We start from the raw sequence: 16,953 nt of genomic DNA, 5'->3' as shown, positions 1-16,953 counted from the left end.
AATTTAAAAATCAGAAAAGATACAAAAAAAAAATGCAATCAAGCAATATGTTCCAGATTTGAGAAATTGAAGGATCTTAATTACTTTATCTTGATGCAACATTTTCTGTAGCATGGACTGCATACTTTTATGAACTACTTCAATGATATTTTGAAATGATACCAAATAAAAGTACGTATATTTTCATGCATAATTTTATCTAAATGCATATGAGATTATCGCTCTTCATTAGGTTCGCGGTAGCTATGGGGTGATTGTTCACGAGACTTTAAGGTAGATCATAAGTATATACTTTTTGAGACAGAATTTTCTTATAATTTGCCAAAATGAAGATTTTACTATGCTTTTTTCAAAAATATGATAAAAAGTATGGGTCACCGTGCTATTTTTCAAGCTATGAGTCGTTGAAAATTGCCTTGATTTGATTAGATTGTTAATGAAAACACACATTTGTGTACATAAAAAAAAATCTATGAGATAGAATTTTGAAATAAATTTTGAGAAGATAGGTTTTATTACATGTATTAAGAAAATAAAAAGAAAAAAGGGGGTAACTTTTTTACTGAAAGAGTGATCTCCCCTTAAATGGCTCATTTGAAAAAAATGATTCTAAAAACAAAAGAAAAGGTTATTTTTTTTTAAATATTTTGGATAATACAATTAAACCAGATTTTTCTTATATAAATAAACATTCTAACCATTAAATTGCAAATCTGTCTCAAAATTTGCAGATTTGGACAAATAACTAGACCGATTTTGTACTGTGATTGTACAATCCAAGATGGTGGTATACCATGTATCTGCCTTTAAGTTGGTTAATGAAAACAACGTCCTCAAAAATGTATCTTCAGCAAAGAGGTTGTTTGATGAGTTTTCTTTTGAAATCATTTTCATTGATGACTTTTGTTTTTAAATTATTGGGTGCATTTGTGTCAGTGATGACTGCTTTTCTAAAACTTTCAAACCTTTTATATACTAGTATGCCTTATACAAAAAGAAACTAGATTTTTCAATGATTAAGAAAATTTGTATACTTAACTAAATTATTCATTTGGCTGTCAAAATATTGCTTATTGTCAGACGTGGTTTCGTTTTCTCAAGAACCTTTGAAAAAATGACTAATTGGGATTGTGAAAGAGTGAACCAATCCGGATAAGTACAGTGATTTCTTAACTAGATAATCATATTACACAACATCTCGAAAATAGATAGGAAATACTTAATAAATAAGATTATGACTTTACATGTCAAAAAACTAGTAGAATTAATCACATGACATTATTTTATTACAAGTGAAAGATGATGTTTACCAGGATCTTGTAAACAAAATTCTTAGGATTTACTTTAATTGAAAAATAATTGTCAACAAGACCTAGGAACATGTAAAATGTATTATATCTAACGTTTTTGTGTGTCAAATAAACAACATTAAGATCATTATGTGGAGAAGTCGTGTAATAGGTTCGTGGACTAAAGGTTATAATATTAAGTATTACACATTTAATCACTCGGAAGAATATCCTGTTTAGATCATAAGTTTTCTAATAACTAATAATAAATAAAAATACAAATTTATCAACTGTCAGTAGCATGATACAATAACATGTTCGAGTAACACCTTTTATGGACTGAAATAATACATTACAATATTTCAGGGAACAGACAGAATGTTGCTATCAATATCAGAAGTGATTATGTCATGAAGCGTCGAATAAATAATAGAAAAAACCGATACACATTTTGTATGAGCCATGGAAACGCGTTATTAATTTTTTTTTAGCACGATCAACGTTTGTACAACCGTGTAAAATTACAAAAAGAAGCATTCAATTCTTGTAGTTCAATCAATCAATCAACCAACCAATCAATCAATTAATCAATCAATCAAGCTAGCCTACTAGCAAATTATCAATCAAATAATCAATTAAGAAAGTAAGCAAGCAAGAGAGCAAATTGTATGTTTTATTTGTGAATCATATTTACCTCGGTATTGAACACTAGATTAAATAATTATCTTGATGAATACATGTTATTACATCAAAACCAAGTTGGTTTTAGAAGTGGTGTTTCTACAAATGACCACATTTTTTCTTTATATTCTTTATTTGAGCTATTGCGTTTTAAAAAGAAAAAACTCCATTGTGCATTTGTGGACTTTGAGAAGGCTTTCGACTTTGTTCATAGAAATTCGTTATTTTTTAAACTTTAGCAAAATAATGTAAATGGTAGATTTTTACGTATTATTCAAAATATGTATGAAGGTATAAAATCATATATTAGACATAATGACGAATGTTCAGGGTTTTTTAAGTGTGAACTAGGAGTTAGACAAGGTGAAAATCTATCTCCTGTACTTTTTTCATTGTATCTTAATGGTCTTCAATCATATTTAGAAGAACATAATATAAAAGGGCTAGAATCTATCAGTTGCGATATTGAAAATGAGTTAACGATCTGTCTTAAAATTCTATTGTTTTTATATGCAGACGATACTATTTTGTTATCAGAATCAAGCAAGGATTTACAGTTTATGTTGGATACGTTTTCAAATTATTGTGAAAATTGGAAACTGAAAGTTAATATTGAAAAAACAAAAATTCTTATATTTTCTAGAGGAAGAATTTCAGAAAAAGAAAAAAATTATTTTTGTAATAAAGAAATAGAAATTGTCAAAGACTACAAGTATCTTGGTGTATTTTTTGCAAGAAGTGGATCTTTTTTAACCACAAGAAAATATTTAAGAGACCAAGGAACAAAAGCAATGTATAGTTTATTAAAAAAATGCCGAAGACATAATTTATCAATTGAATGTCAATTAGATATGTTCGATAAAGCCATTTTACCAGTATTACTTTACAGTTCAGAGATCTGGGGTTTTGAAAATTTAGATGTTTTAGAAAAAGTACACTTGTGTTTTTGCAAGATCATATTAAACCTAAAGCAGACAACGCCAAATAGCATTATTTATGGAGAACTCGGACGATTTCAGATCTCGCTTACAGTTAAAATGCGAATGATAAAATTTTGGTGTAGATTAGTTAATGGTGAAGAGGAAAAAATCTCCTCAATTCTTTACAAATTGCTGTTTGTATATTTTGAGAATTATGGCTTTGAAAGCAAATGGTTGAAATTTGTTAAAAGCATTTTTGATAACTGTGGTCTATCAAATGTATGGAGATCCCAGTCTCAGTTTTTCTACAGAATGGATAGAAAACTGTGTAGAACTTAGACTAAAAGACCAATTTAAGCAAGAATGGTCGTCTGACATTTTTAATTCAAGTAACACAATTTGTTATAGAATATTTAAGAATGAATTCTGTTTTGAACGTTATTTGTCGTTATTACCCTCATATCTTATGTATTATTTATGTAAATTCAGATGTGGCTGTCATCGTTTGCCAATTGAATCGGGCAGATGGCATAAAATTCAAAGAGACGAAAGAACATGCATTATATGTAACTCAAATGAAATAGGTGATGAGTACCATTATATTTTAGTTTGTAACTTTTTTAGTTCAGAAAGAAAGAAATTGTTACCGAAATATTGTCAAAAAAATGCAAATACTGCAAAATTTAATCAGTTATTCTCATCAACTGATATTATTGTATTAGAAAAACTAGCAAGATTCATTAAACATGTATTATCAATTGTCGTCCCTCCTGGTTAGTTAAATTGTGTTTAACATACACAATTAAATGAACTGTCTTTTTCCATATTTATTTACGCATGCACCATTATTGTATTATAATTGTATACTAATTTCTCTGTAACTATTTATGTTTATGAGAATAAAATATTCGTATTCATTTATCAATCAATCAATCAATCAATCAATCAATCAATCAATCAATCAATCAATCAATCAATCAATCAATCAATCATGCAAGCAAAGAAACAAGATATCAAGAAACAATCAACTAATCAATCAATCAATTTGTAGAGCAAGCAAGCAAGCGAACAAATAACCATGTGAGCAAGTTCAGTGTTATATCTAGGAATCAATTGAAGACAATGTAATCCGAAAGACAAGATTTATTATTGCCAGGACTGTTTCAACAAGAGTAAACAGAAAAAATGAAAACATTTTTTTTTAAATCTATCATGAACAAAACTATGAAGCTTAACTACGATTTAGTTTGTTGATATATCACAATTCCCCGAGAATCAAAATCACAAAATTAATAAATATTCACACCGCCGACATGATTACCGGGAAAAAGCTGCATAAGTATTGCCACAAAAACTTTTGATAAAACAGAAGAAAATGATCTCACTTATATATGATATACATATAAGTGACAACAATACCAAACATGTACAATAAATAACCTGTCATAACCGATATTAACCAAAAAATAATTCACCTACAAACACAAAAGTAACGGACACTGAATCTAATCTTACCTGGGATTCTGTCAGTTGAACCATCAGTACGTGTTAACATCATGCCTACAGTATCACTTTTTTTCGGTTTGATTTTAGGAATATTTGTATACGAAGGTAAGTTGAACTATTCATTTCAAAATTGCACAAAAGACTAAAATATAGGTCTTTGTTTTTAATGGGGTTTCTAGTATTGTTGTCGTTATTCCCGACTATAACAGACATAAACCATTGGTTTTGCACTGATTATAATTTGGGTCTGGGGGAAAAAAACATGTTGGAATTGGCTTGAGCTACCAATTAGTAGTAGATTTATGTTATAAATATAGATTTATGGCGTTTTTGTCAATCTAATTAAAATATTGATCTCTGATTACGTTATAATATGTAGTATAACGTAATCAGAGATCAATACTTTAATTATATTGCGTTTTTGTGTTTTTATTAGTTCTTCTTGTTCTGCTTAGTGCCCATCTGATGAGTCAATTCTGTTCAAACGGATATTTGTTTGTGTTCATGTTTTGAACTATTACCACTGTATCCCAGGTTAGCCGCGGAGGAGAGTTGAACACGAACACGTATGTTAACCAGGCCGCATACTTCACATGTCAGTCTTAATTTAAGTAAGGAGACTGTAATTCAATGGTTGTAGTTGGTTGATGTATATCTTATATGTTGTCCGTGTTGTTTTCAACGTAAATCTCAGTTGAATTGTTTATATAAAGTTGTCATGTCGGACTCTTCTATAGCTTGCTATACAGCATGTTTTTGATCTTTTGTGTTATGCTTCTCATCTGTTGCTAATTTTTTATTCAACGCTGAAACGCTGAAAAATCGGGCCATAGTTTTCTTTGATTCTTAAGCGTCCACTTCTTTTTTGCTGGATTGCTAAAGTATCATATCTATTAGCTTAAATTTTTGCTAGAACAACGGAAAAGAAAAAAAAAACTCTAATATATACTGAAACAAACAAAGGGCTTACTTAGACAATAACAAAGACCATAAAATAATATGCGTACACTTCTGAAATTATAAACTGCCAAACATTTATTTCCTCATATTGATATATTTTCAATATAGAATGCATAATTAATGAGTAAGTGTTATTGATTATGTGTGCCAGTTAGTATCTATCATTGTTTATTAAGGATGTTCGCTACTCTGTTTCTAAACAACAACTTGAACAAGTTTTTTTTTGAAATTGATAGATTAGTATATAAATAGAGAAACTAAAAAACAAAATGATGGGAGCGTTTGCTTTTTTTTTGGGATAAAAGTTATGCCATTGAAAATTTAGCGGGAAATTATTTTTCTCTATACTTTTCATACATTTGGCAACCTTTTTCTTTCAAAAACAATGAACAAATAACAAGGGTTTTTATAGGATTTTCAAATATGGCTCCTATCATTTATGACATACCTTTCTTGAATTATTTGCTGATAAATTAATATTTTTTTATATACTAAGGTTCTAACTTCCAGATGAAAAGTTGGCCTATGGAGGATCTGTCGCTTCTTTCTATGTTCCTTTTGGTTAAACAAAATCCTCACGTAATGTTCTCATATACTTGGGATTTTTTTTGGGGTCTGAGCGTTCTCGGTGAAGGTTAATAAAGAAAAGCGCATCACATATAAATGATTATCTGTTGAAAAATTTGATAATATGAATGATCATTGTCAAACTAAGTGATACTCTATCAGGTTATAAGATGAATTTGGCGTAAAACGCAAGAAATGGTATTTAAAAATATATACATTTTCTTGCCTTTGGTGGCTGTGGTTATTATTTGCCTGTTTCTTTTGGGAATTAAGCTACTTTTGGATTGAACTACTTATAAATCATTGGTTCAGAGCTCCAGGTAAATAAAAATTCAGAAAAACGCACTAACGCACTAAGAAGAATTCTAATATGAAGTGCTTCTTTCGCTTTGTGAACAAACCCATTCTCTAAATCCAATAAAATGTGTTTGTACATGCGTATATTGACTTATTCAGAATAATGAATTTAACAAATTATCATGCACTTAATATATTTCCTTAACTTTAAAACACTTTCAAACTCTTAAATGGTGCACATGATGTTACTTATTTATTTATTATGACTAATGTGTTGCATTCCGAAATTGACATATTTTACCTAGATACGACAACATTTCATGCTGGCTGTTCAAACTCTTCCCCCCTCCCTCACAGTACCAGCCGTTTGCTTCTTTACAAACAAAAAGGGAGGTTCATGGAAGAGCCTACACAAACGCTTTTGCACTTATACTTATCGGACATAGAAATTACCTTTAAGTTAATTGTCCTATTCAGAATCGAAATAATTGATGCAAGCTATACCTAATTGTAGTTTTAACATGGGTAGGAATCTGAAAGATTGTGTCACCTTTGCGCCTCAGCTGACATTGGTGATGAATACCATTATATCATGTCATGTAATTATTTCAAAGATGAAAGATGCAAATACTTACCACAATATTGTAATAAAAATATAAATGTTATCAAATTCAAACAAGTATGTTCAACCCAAAATATTGTTGAGCTTGAGAAACTTTGTAGATTTATTAAATCTATTTCTGTGAAAGTCAATCCTCTTGGTCAATACAACTATGTGTTTATTTATCATTGGTGTAAATATTTATCATATTAATTTGTATTTCACACATGCTATATCTTATATATGTAATATATATTATTGTAATATCTTCTCTGTAACTATGTATTTGGTTTATGAGAATAAAGATCATTCATATTCGTGTTATTTTAGCCCTCACTATCGCTCGGGAAAAAATAATCACGAATATAATGCCTACCCATGTTGAAACTACAATAAAGTATAGCTTGCATCAATTATTTCTTATTTATTTTTTTCATTTAAATAATGTCGCATCGTAAGAATAACTATTTCCAATCCGTTTGCAAAGATTTAGTTTTCTAATTTTTGTGACAACATTTTGACATTTAAAAACATAGTTACTACAAGAACATTCAAAATACATCTCTTTGAAATATTGTCGGAAGTACATTTTTGATAACTGCATAAATATTATGATAGTTGACACTTATTTTCATGATTTTTCTACAATTGATCAAATATATAAATACTTATTTCTGGAATATCTTCATTACTTAAAACCAGTTTTATCTGGTCTGGAATATACAAAAACTGCCAATGAAAAACATAATTAATAAAAATATGTTTGACCAAATTATGATAAATTGTAAAGCTTCATCGAGGGCCTGATCCATGTAAAATATATGTTATTTCAGATCAAAGGTGATCGTTTTGTTCCTTCAATTGCTGAAACGAAAGTAAATCATATTTTCTTGATATTTTATGTCAAAGAAGTGTTTATGAGAATTACAATGATAAATGAACAGTATTATAGCGTTTTAAACCCTAGTTATACCAAGATTGACCTAACATTTTATTACATGACATACAATAATAGATTTCTCCATGATGACCTATATTGTCAAATAGCGAAAGAAAGTAGTCATATTACATGTCATTTTCACTTTAATGTGAAGGTTCGGACATATTTTAGTACCATAAAGTTTCACATATACAATTGTATATATAGAGTGAATAGGTGTGATTTTGAGCAAATTTTGTTGTAAGTGTCAATTTCGAATTAAGAAGAAAATTGTACATAGACGATTGTCAAAGAGAGGCTACAGATACCCGATGGGCATTTTTATAAGACAACCTTGATATAAATTAATTGTAACACCATGGAAAAAAAGCGTGTTTCATTGAAGAGTTTCATTTTAATGCCTCTCCATAAGTTTTCCATACATTAAAGCCATGTATAACTATTAGACGACTCATAGTTTCAACACGATTTTAATATTGCCAATAACTTAAAAATACCGCCATTTTTAAAACAAACAAAAAATAAGATTATATCAAGGGTCTATCACAATCATCAATCTCATGTCGAAAAAAAGTCCACAACCATCGCCAAAGAAAGGCAAACGAAAAAAAACCACCCCATTTTCACAACAAAAAAATTAGAAAATAGTAACACGAACCCAGCAAAAACCCGACTGAAGTCAAATTCCCCTCAATGGGAAGCGTCGTTATATAAGTGAAATCCCTCGTGTGGCTTTTGTAAATGAGACCACCATCACTGTTTTTTAGTTTGAAATAAATCGACATTGAGAACAAAGATAAAATTAATCTGTTTTGGTATTTAAATGTTTTAACCTCATTCTTTAGAAGAAGAAATACAAATTTTTGAAGGTTGCTATGATGTTTTCCTGATGTTATCATGGTTATAAACCAATTCCCTTTCTTAATTGAAGTACAGACGGTACTCATGTGACGTTCAGCATCATCTTTGAGATAAAATTCTCGGACGATAAACATCATGCAATTTATTATCATCATTGATATATTCCTAGTGTAATTTCGCATCATAAGTATTATGAACCATATTAATTAAAGAAAAAAAAACCAAACATATCCACGAAATGACAAAAGACAAAAACTATTCATGGTTTTTACTTTGAGGTAAAGGTAACATCATTTTCAAATATTTCACTTTTTCAATATCCATTTATATTATCCGATACTAATAACATTATTATTTTTCATGATACAGGGCATTGTCAATGCGGAGACAGACTTCCAGTTACACTTAAATCATTCCAGCCAACTATTATAACGTCGCCAGGCTTTTACAATGGTTCATATGAAGCGTGAGTACTAATGTAAAAGTTTTACAAAAGATTTTCTTTTTCATTACATTTTGATTTTGACCCCTAATCATTTTTTTCAGATTATAATTATAATGTTTGTCTGTCGGTGATGTGAACATATATGTAAAATTGAGAATGGAAATGGAGAATGTGTCAAAGATAGTAACCCGACCAAAGAGCAGAAACTAGCCAAAGGTCACGAATGGGTCTTCAATGCAGCGATAAAATCCCTCAGCCGGAAGCGTACATTCTAATCTTGGGAACATTTGAAACATTTACACAGTGTTCTTTGAAACAATAGATGCTATCCCATACTTATCCCGCATACAATCGAAACTCTTATATTCTTATCGTGGGAATCATCTCCGTGATATTTTTTTTTTTGCGCTAAGGTGGCGTAAAGCAAACATCAATCAATCAATCAATTATAGAAACGATCGAAACTCTATCATGTATTGTACATTCATATCGTGGAAACAATCGAAACTCATCGTCGAAACAATATGGGGTTATTGCATGAATATTGAGGAATATTGTCCCGAGTAGAATTTTATATTGCACGAGCTTGCGAGTGCAATATATGTTCTACGAGGGAAAATATTTCCCAATATTTATGCACTAACCGTTTTATTGTATAGCATTATAATATTCGAAAGTAAACATTGGTTTAAACTAAGATTTTGTCGTTGATGACATCATGAATTTTGAAGATTTATTGCACTAGTGCAATATTGGAATTTATTGCACGCTAACTTTTGGTGACTTTCTGTGGGAAATATTTTATTGCTATGCAATAATAGAAATTCTTACATTTTTATCGTGGAAACAATCGAAGCACTTACACATTATCGAGAAACAATCGACACATACATTTGTATCGTTCGGACAAAGTCAATCGATATTTAAACTACACTATGAATTATATAGATATAGGTGGTATGAGTGCCAACGAGACAACTCTCCATCCAAGTAACAATTTATAAAAAGTAAACCATGTCATTTTATCTACACCGGCAAATTTTACTCACGTGAATTTTACATGAATCTCGCATGAAATCGTTTAATTAAACGATCGTATACGTGAAACTCGTGTGAAAATTACTCATGAATTTCACGTGAATTGATTTTCACATGAATCCATTTTGAAAATTTTCACTCAATCTCACATAAAGTTTGCAAGAAGATGCATTGGTACTATTTATGTTTTTATTCGAAAATTTAGATGTTATTTGAATAACTATATTTAGAAATTCACATGAATTTTGCGTGAGTTTCACATTAGATTCTTGTGAAACTCGTGTGAAATCAGTTCACGTGAGTTTTAAGTATTATTTCGTTTGAGGTTAAAAATTTGCGTGAAATTTCCCACCGTATTTTAAAATCAAGATACTCATATTACATAATATTCTCATTCGCTAGTTATTAACTGCATCTAGGAGTAATATTTTTGATGTGCACAAGATGTACTAGCAAAATGGTGTATTTTGTAGGAACACTACATGTTCGTGGATTATCAAAACTGTAGCAGACACACCAGCTGACATGAAAATACTATTACAGATAGATGTATGGCAAATGAAGTGCCCACGTGACTATGTGAGAGTATATATAGGTATACGTTTTATCATTATAACTTTTTTTTTAGCCGACCGTGCAAGGGCTGTATAGCCAGTCAAGGTCGTTAAAAACTTCCATTTGTTGTATTATAACTTTAATGAAGCCCTAGAAAGTAGTTATTTCAATAACATTTTAAGGCATATTTTTTTTACGGTTATCAGGAAATTTTTACATAAAGATTCTAAACCATATGTGTGTGTTAAGACAAAGTAAATTATGTTGCTGTAACGAAATAATTTTCTTTTATTGAATGTAATCATGGGTACAAAATAAGATGTTATCGATATTCATATACAATTAATATTTCATGGTACATTTCTTCTTTTTAAGGTGAAAGTTCGTCTGGTTTAACAGTGTTTGATGAATTTGATTGCAAAACCGACATCAATACAACTAAACCAATATTGATTACTGGAGCGGTATATGTAGAGTTTAAGTCAGGGGATTTTGAAACAGACCCAGGGATTGGATTCATGATGAAGTTTCTCCCAGCACACGATTCATGTAAGTGATGTTAATGTTTACGTTGAACCAGATTCATGTGGCAGCTTTCATTAAAATAACGAAAAAGATAATTTTTGAAAGTCCAAATGTCGAATTGACTTTAGTAATTTGTGAAGGTATTACCATATGAATTTGAACATTCCTGTACGAGAATCAGATACTCAAATATATACCAATGTCTTTATTAACATGATAGGCAAATGAGTTACGAGTCCTTATGGCTTATATGATGTGATATCATATACTAATTAAGGAACTTTTAGATATATAATTGTCACCATTTTCTCAATAGATAACGTGATTATTTATAATTGAATGATACTTTAATGCCATGCTGCGGTTGACAAAATAATCTTCTAATTCTATAAGAATATCATGTATAGCTTATGTGATTTAGAATTTAACCAATCATTTATTTCAGCTGGCACCGGTTGCCAAAGAACACAGAAGTTGTTAGCTGAGGAAACCGAGAAATTTATAACCAGTCCAAGATTTCCTGATGACTATCCGTTGTAGGTTACTTATCTGTCAATTTATTCTGTGGCACAAACAAATCTATATACACACTTTACACATAATTTTTTGTATATACATTTAAAAAGGAAGCCTTTATTTAGCTTCGGCAGTTTTTTCATCAGCGTGACTTTGTTGAGTTTTACGGAATATCTTTGTCAAAGATGACCATATGCTGTAGACCTAGGTTTCTTGGCCTCATTCATGTTATGATTTGGTCTTTGAATAGCTGTGAGGAAACAACTTGTATTTAGTGGACAGTTATTGTGCCAAAGATAGAGCAGACTAATTTCCTTATTTTTGTAATTTAACTTTTTACTTTTTATCCTGCAATCAGTCACTATAAATATATATAACATCTACACACATAAAGTTTTTCTTTACTTGTACAAATAAAGTCTACGATTTCTCAAATATCATGTTGAACAAACGGTTATATGACTATTTCTTGTTGATTAAAACATCATATGTCTATTGTTGGAAATTTTTTTGTACACGCTACCAAACAGGAGAACATCTCGGCGAGCCTCGCTTTTTGTCCTGTTTCTAAAGCCCATACAAATAAATTTTATATTTTCAGCAATGTACGTATATTGTATGTACACGTACGTCGATAACTGAGCATAAATAAAGGCAACAGTAGTATACCGCTGTTTGAAAGTCCTAAATCGATTGAGAGAAAACAAATCCGGCATAAGATATAGGAAATATATAACTACACTTATATTGGACAGAAATTAACGATTTATCACCGGATCAATGAACGAGTATCAATGCTGGTCGTGGAATTTATAACTACCTTTTGGAGCAAATGCGTTCAATACTTTTTTTATATTTGTTTTAAAATTTGCTAAGTGCCTTTATATTGTACTGTAGTGTTTAAGGACTATTTGTATCTCTCTGTCTTTTAAACTGGATAACAAAAGTGCCATTTTCATCATGCAGCGTAATGTTGTGAATTTGGTCCATTGTACGGGTATCAGTTTAATTTACGAAAGGCAACAGTAGTATACCGTTGTTCAAAAGTCATAAATCGATTGAGAAAAAGCCCCCAATTTCGGGTTACAAACTAAAACCGAGGGAAACACATCAATTATAAGAAGAAAACAAGGGAACAACTGGAACATTGAAGTGCAACAAAAACAAACACTAACACACATAGAAACGAACTGTTTGATAACATCGGCCATATTTCTGACAGAACATTTGAAGAAAAAAATGTTGGGTTAAACCTGGTTAAATGGCTAACCAAATCTCTTCATGGCAAATATGGCTTAATTTACAACACTTTGTCACAGAAAAAAGTACAAATATACGCAAAATTCTAATATGACGTGCTTCTTTGGCTTTGTAAACGACACTGTGATAAAATTCCCGATAAAATATACTTAGCGCAGACTCAGAGATATGCATAATAATGGCTGTTACAATATACTTCCTACGTAAATCTACATGTATTGGAACCTATTTGCAGATCTTTTGCCGATTTTATTGTTTTAAAAAGTGCAATTAAAAAAGACAAAATAACTTTTATTCTTATTCGTATGCATAATAAAAAGAAGTAATGCACAAGAGCTCGGAGAAATCAACAAAATAAACATTAAATAAAATTCCGCGAAAGTCTATTAATCTTTTTGGCGCATTTAAGTCATTTCAAAACATGACGTCATACAAATGAAACCGCTAAACTTGGAAGTTTTCTGTTACGTGAACCATCGGAATTCGTATGATATTGTAATAAAACTGATTTTTTTAGGTAGGTTTTTGTTTTATTTTCTATTCTAATGCATTATTCGCATATTTACCCATTTCAGCAAGTCAACATGGCGGCTCCTTAGTTACAAAATGTCAACTTTTGATTTGACGGAAGCTTACGAGAAAAACATGTAAATTAAAAATGACAAATGTAGGGTTTGAGAACTTAAATAATTAAAAAGTTTTTTCTAGCAGTTATTCTCGAAATAACCTACGCAAGTTACATATTTATAAAGATATTTGAGCTTTATCTAACAGGGAGTAAAAAAGAACAGCCACATACACAGCATACCAACCCTCGCATCAGTTTTTTAATGACTGTATTTGTCCTATGAGAATCGAAATAATTCATGGAAGCCATAGATTGTTTGAAATTTACACATGGCCTGGGCCGTGATATTCGTTAATTTTATCCCTCGTTAACGCTCAGGATAAAATTCGAATATCACGACCCAGGTCATGTGTAAATTTCCAACAATCTATGGCTTCCATGAATTATTTCTTAAACATTAACCACAGATAAATACACAAACAAACAATATAAACGTCATGATCGACATAACATGGAAACCGCAGAACAACAACACACATCTATCGACGATAGACACCACACAATATCACAAACAGTGACGCGACTAATGGTAAGTCGATAACTTGTTGTTTAAAATAACCATCACCACTCACATGGACATGTAAATAACATATGCCATAAGAACATTAGCTAACTAATGATCAAGGGTTAAACATTTCAAATACGTGATATCAATTCACGAATTTCGAATCTAATCATCTTTATAAATCTTATATTTTCAACAGGAATAATGATTGTAGCTGGAATATAACAGTAAACGGAACAAATTCTGTACAGTTAGTTGTGTATTTGCTGGACGTTGACCAAAATGATAATTGTTCTTATCACCGGTTACATATAACTACAAATGGTTAGTTGTTACTGAGTATGACCGTAACATCATTGTATGTTTACTTGAATAGTCGTACAAATATAAATTATTACTACAGTAGTCGTAGATTTGCTATGATTCATAAGTAAAGCAAAATGGTTTTAAGTGATTTTCTTGACTTAAAAGTCCAGTATACTAAATATATGCCTTTGTCTGAATATTTAGAGATCTTTAATTTTCTTTTATACAATTTCTACATAATCTACAAAATTAATCTACAAAATTATGTTATTGTTTGGTGTTTAGAAATATTGATAATCAAGTAAGTAACGTTGTAACGTCTGGAAAGAGCCTCTTAGCCAATTAAAATATCAGAAACAAACTATTTTGGAATTTATCGTTCACAAATTGTTATTATTTTGTTTTCAGATTCCAGTACAGTATTATGTGATCGTAGAGAATGGAACAGAAAACAGATTGTTGGTGAATCTATAAGCATTACCTTTAAAACTGATTCAAAGAATAGAAGAGCTGGATTTCTGATTGGGTATAAATCTGTACTTGTAACAACCACCACTGATGTCATAACGGATGCCACTACAGCACAAGTAACTATCCCACCTCAATACTGGGATTATTGGTGGCCAGAAAACAAGCCGCTTACAGATTATTACTATTATGACTATGGATTCAATCCAAACGTCGTAGTGGACCCATATCTTACAACACTCTCTGTGGACCCATTTCCTACATTCCCTACAGCAGCCCCGGTTACAACAACGCCAATGAGTAAGACATTTTTTCTATAAGATAAGCTTGGAATGTTAATACTGCAAGTCACCTGGGAATAAAATCAGTTCATTAGTCTGTACTTTGGTTTTGTCGTGATATCATTTATTAAATTAATTTCTTAAAATCTTCTTCTATATATTTAGATATTATAATGGAAGTATTTGACGGTTTTAACTCTCTGTGTCTGGCAAAGTTGACCACATCATATAACTATTCTAGGTTATAGATATAGCTCTTTAAGTGTTAACAATTATACAAATTCTTGGTAAATCCAGTTGAGCGCATAAATATCGTACGCTCAGTGTAAAATATTGACAAATGTAATTCCTACCCATGATTAAATCAGCATACTAGTATAGCATGACACGAAGGAATTAATTCTTAATCATTGCTATTTCGATGAAGCGTTTAAAACTCTGTTCATATTTGATTCTTCAGAAGAAAAAAAAATGTCTAAGATACGATTTTTTTCCAACATGAGAACGCATGTGAGGATAATGTAACCAAGAATTTAAAACGCAACATTAACCACAATTTGAAATTACATTTAGAAAGCAAAAAAAATGACAACCGATTGTGTTATGGTTCCAACTTAAAAGTTAAAAACATTATTTTTTGACAGACTAAAGACAAAAATGTGCATTTTAAATAAAGTACACTAAGTCTAACCACTTACAATATCTTATAAAATTGACAATTGAAATGGGGAATGTGTCAAAGAGACAAAAACCCGACCAAAGAGCAGAAAACAGCTGAAGGCCATCAATGGATTTCAATGGGTCTGTCAAAATATTGGCAAACTTGTAACAGGTGTATTTGAAAAGAGTTGATCTCATTTTTCATAATATAATTCTACTTTATTGCGCTTGGGAAACAAACATATAATAGATCAAGCACAAGTGTGACGTTAATTTAGGTGTATATGTGAAATGCTTTGCTTACAGTCCTTCGTCTGTTCGGTTTGTTCAATCAAACTTGGTGTTGTTTAAAAAAAATATAACTATTACACCAGATAAAGTTTATTTTGTTGTACACGAGTCTTTAGTAACACATATATATTTTTGTTCAGTTCCACAGATGCCAAATACAGGATTCTGGGATAATTGGATTTCACCTTTACTATACTACTGGATGTTTTGAAAAGTTTCGCCACCAAAGTCTACATCATTGATAAATGAAAAAAACATTGCTTTCTCAGCAGGATCAAGATGTTACACTAGCAAATGATTTCTACAAAAAATCTGAAAGGAACATAAATGCTTTGTCCATAAAACCGTTGTTTTAGAAGAGCAACTGTTTATTGTTTTGTAAAAGTTATATAACATATATGTTTCATCAATTAAGTCATTGATTTATATGATTATCATAAACTATTGTAAATGTTTGATATTGTATATATGACATAATGATCATTATTATATACTATTTTACTTCCTTTTTGATTGTTTTTTTTTCGATTTATTGTTGTATGATTTCGAGATAATATTGTATCTAAATGCAAACATTGTTCATATACTAGTATATATATATATATGCCATTTTCGCAATACCCAATTATTAGTAGTTAATTTCATTCATCTCATTATAGCCAGAAGCAAAACCTATGAAATATTTTCTTTCTTGTTTCTATTATGCCGTGAACCTTATTTTTCAAAATAATTGTATTCTTCTGTTCTAAGACATTTCCTTCTGTTTTGGCAGTTGTTTTTGAAGTTAGTTTACATGTTTTATATGTCCTAGTTTATTTACTTAAAGTGGTACGTGTTGCTCTTCCTTACACTA

At 30.5% G+C, this 16,953-nt stretch overlaps 1 protein-coding gene across 1 annotated transcript; it reads left to right on the top strand.

The window, feature by feature from the left end:
* Positions 1-4,376: 4,376 nt before the first annotated feature.
* On the top strand, positions 4,377-16,826 carry LOC139511327 (tolloid-like protein 2). Its single transcript, XM_071297969.1, has 8 exons — positions 4,377-4,501; positions 8,992-9,088; positions 10,579-10,700; positions 11,036-11,209; positions 11,631-11,721; positions 14,294-14,418; positions 14,809-15,168; positions 16,241-16,826. Exons 1-8 carry the CDS (start codon positions 4,447-4,449, stop codon positions 16,309-16,311), a joined length of 1,095 nt encoding a protein of 364 aa, XP_071154070.1. The 5' UTR covers positions 4,377-4,446; the 3' UTR covers positions 16,312-16,826.
* The last annotated feature ends 127 nt before the right edge of the window (positions 16,827-16,953 follow it).

Source organism: Mytilus edulis, chromosome 2 (genome assembly GCF_963676685.1).
Source record: "Mytilus edulis chromosome 2, xbMytEdul2.2, whole genome shotgun sequence".
Lineage (NCBI taxonomy): Eukaryota > Metazoa > Mollusca > Bivalvia > Mytilida > Mytilidae > Mytilus > Mytilus edulis.
The sequence above is the reverse complement of the archived record's forward strand: the minus strand, read 5'-3'. Positions and strand labels throughout refer to the sequence as shown.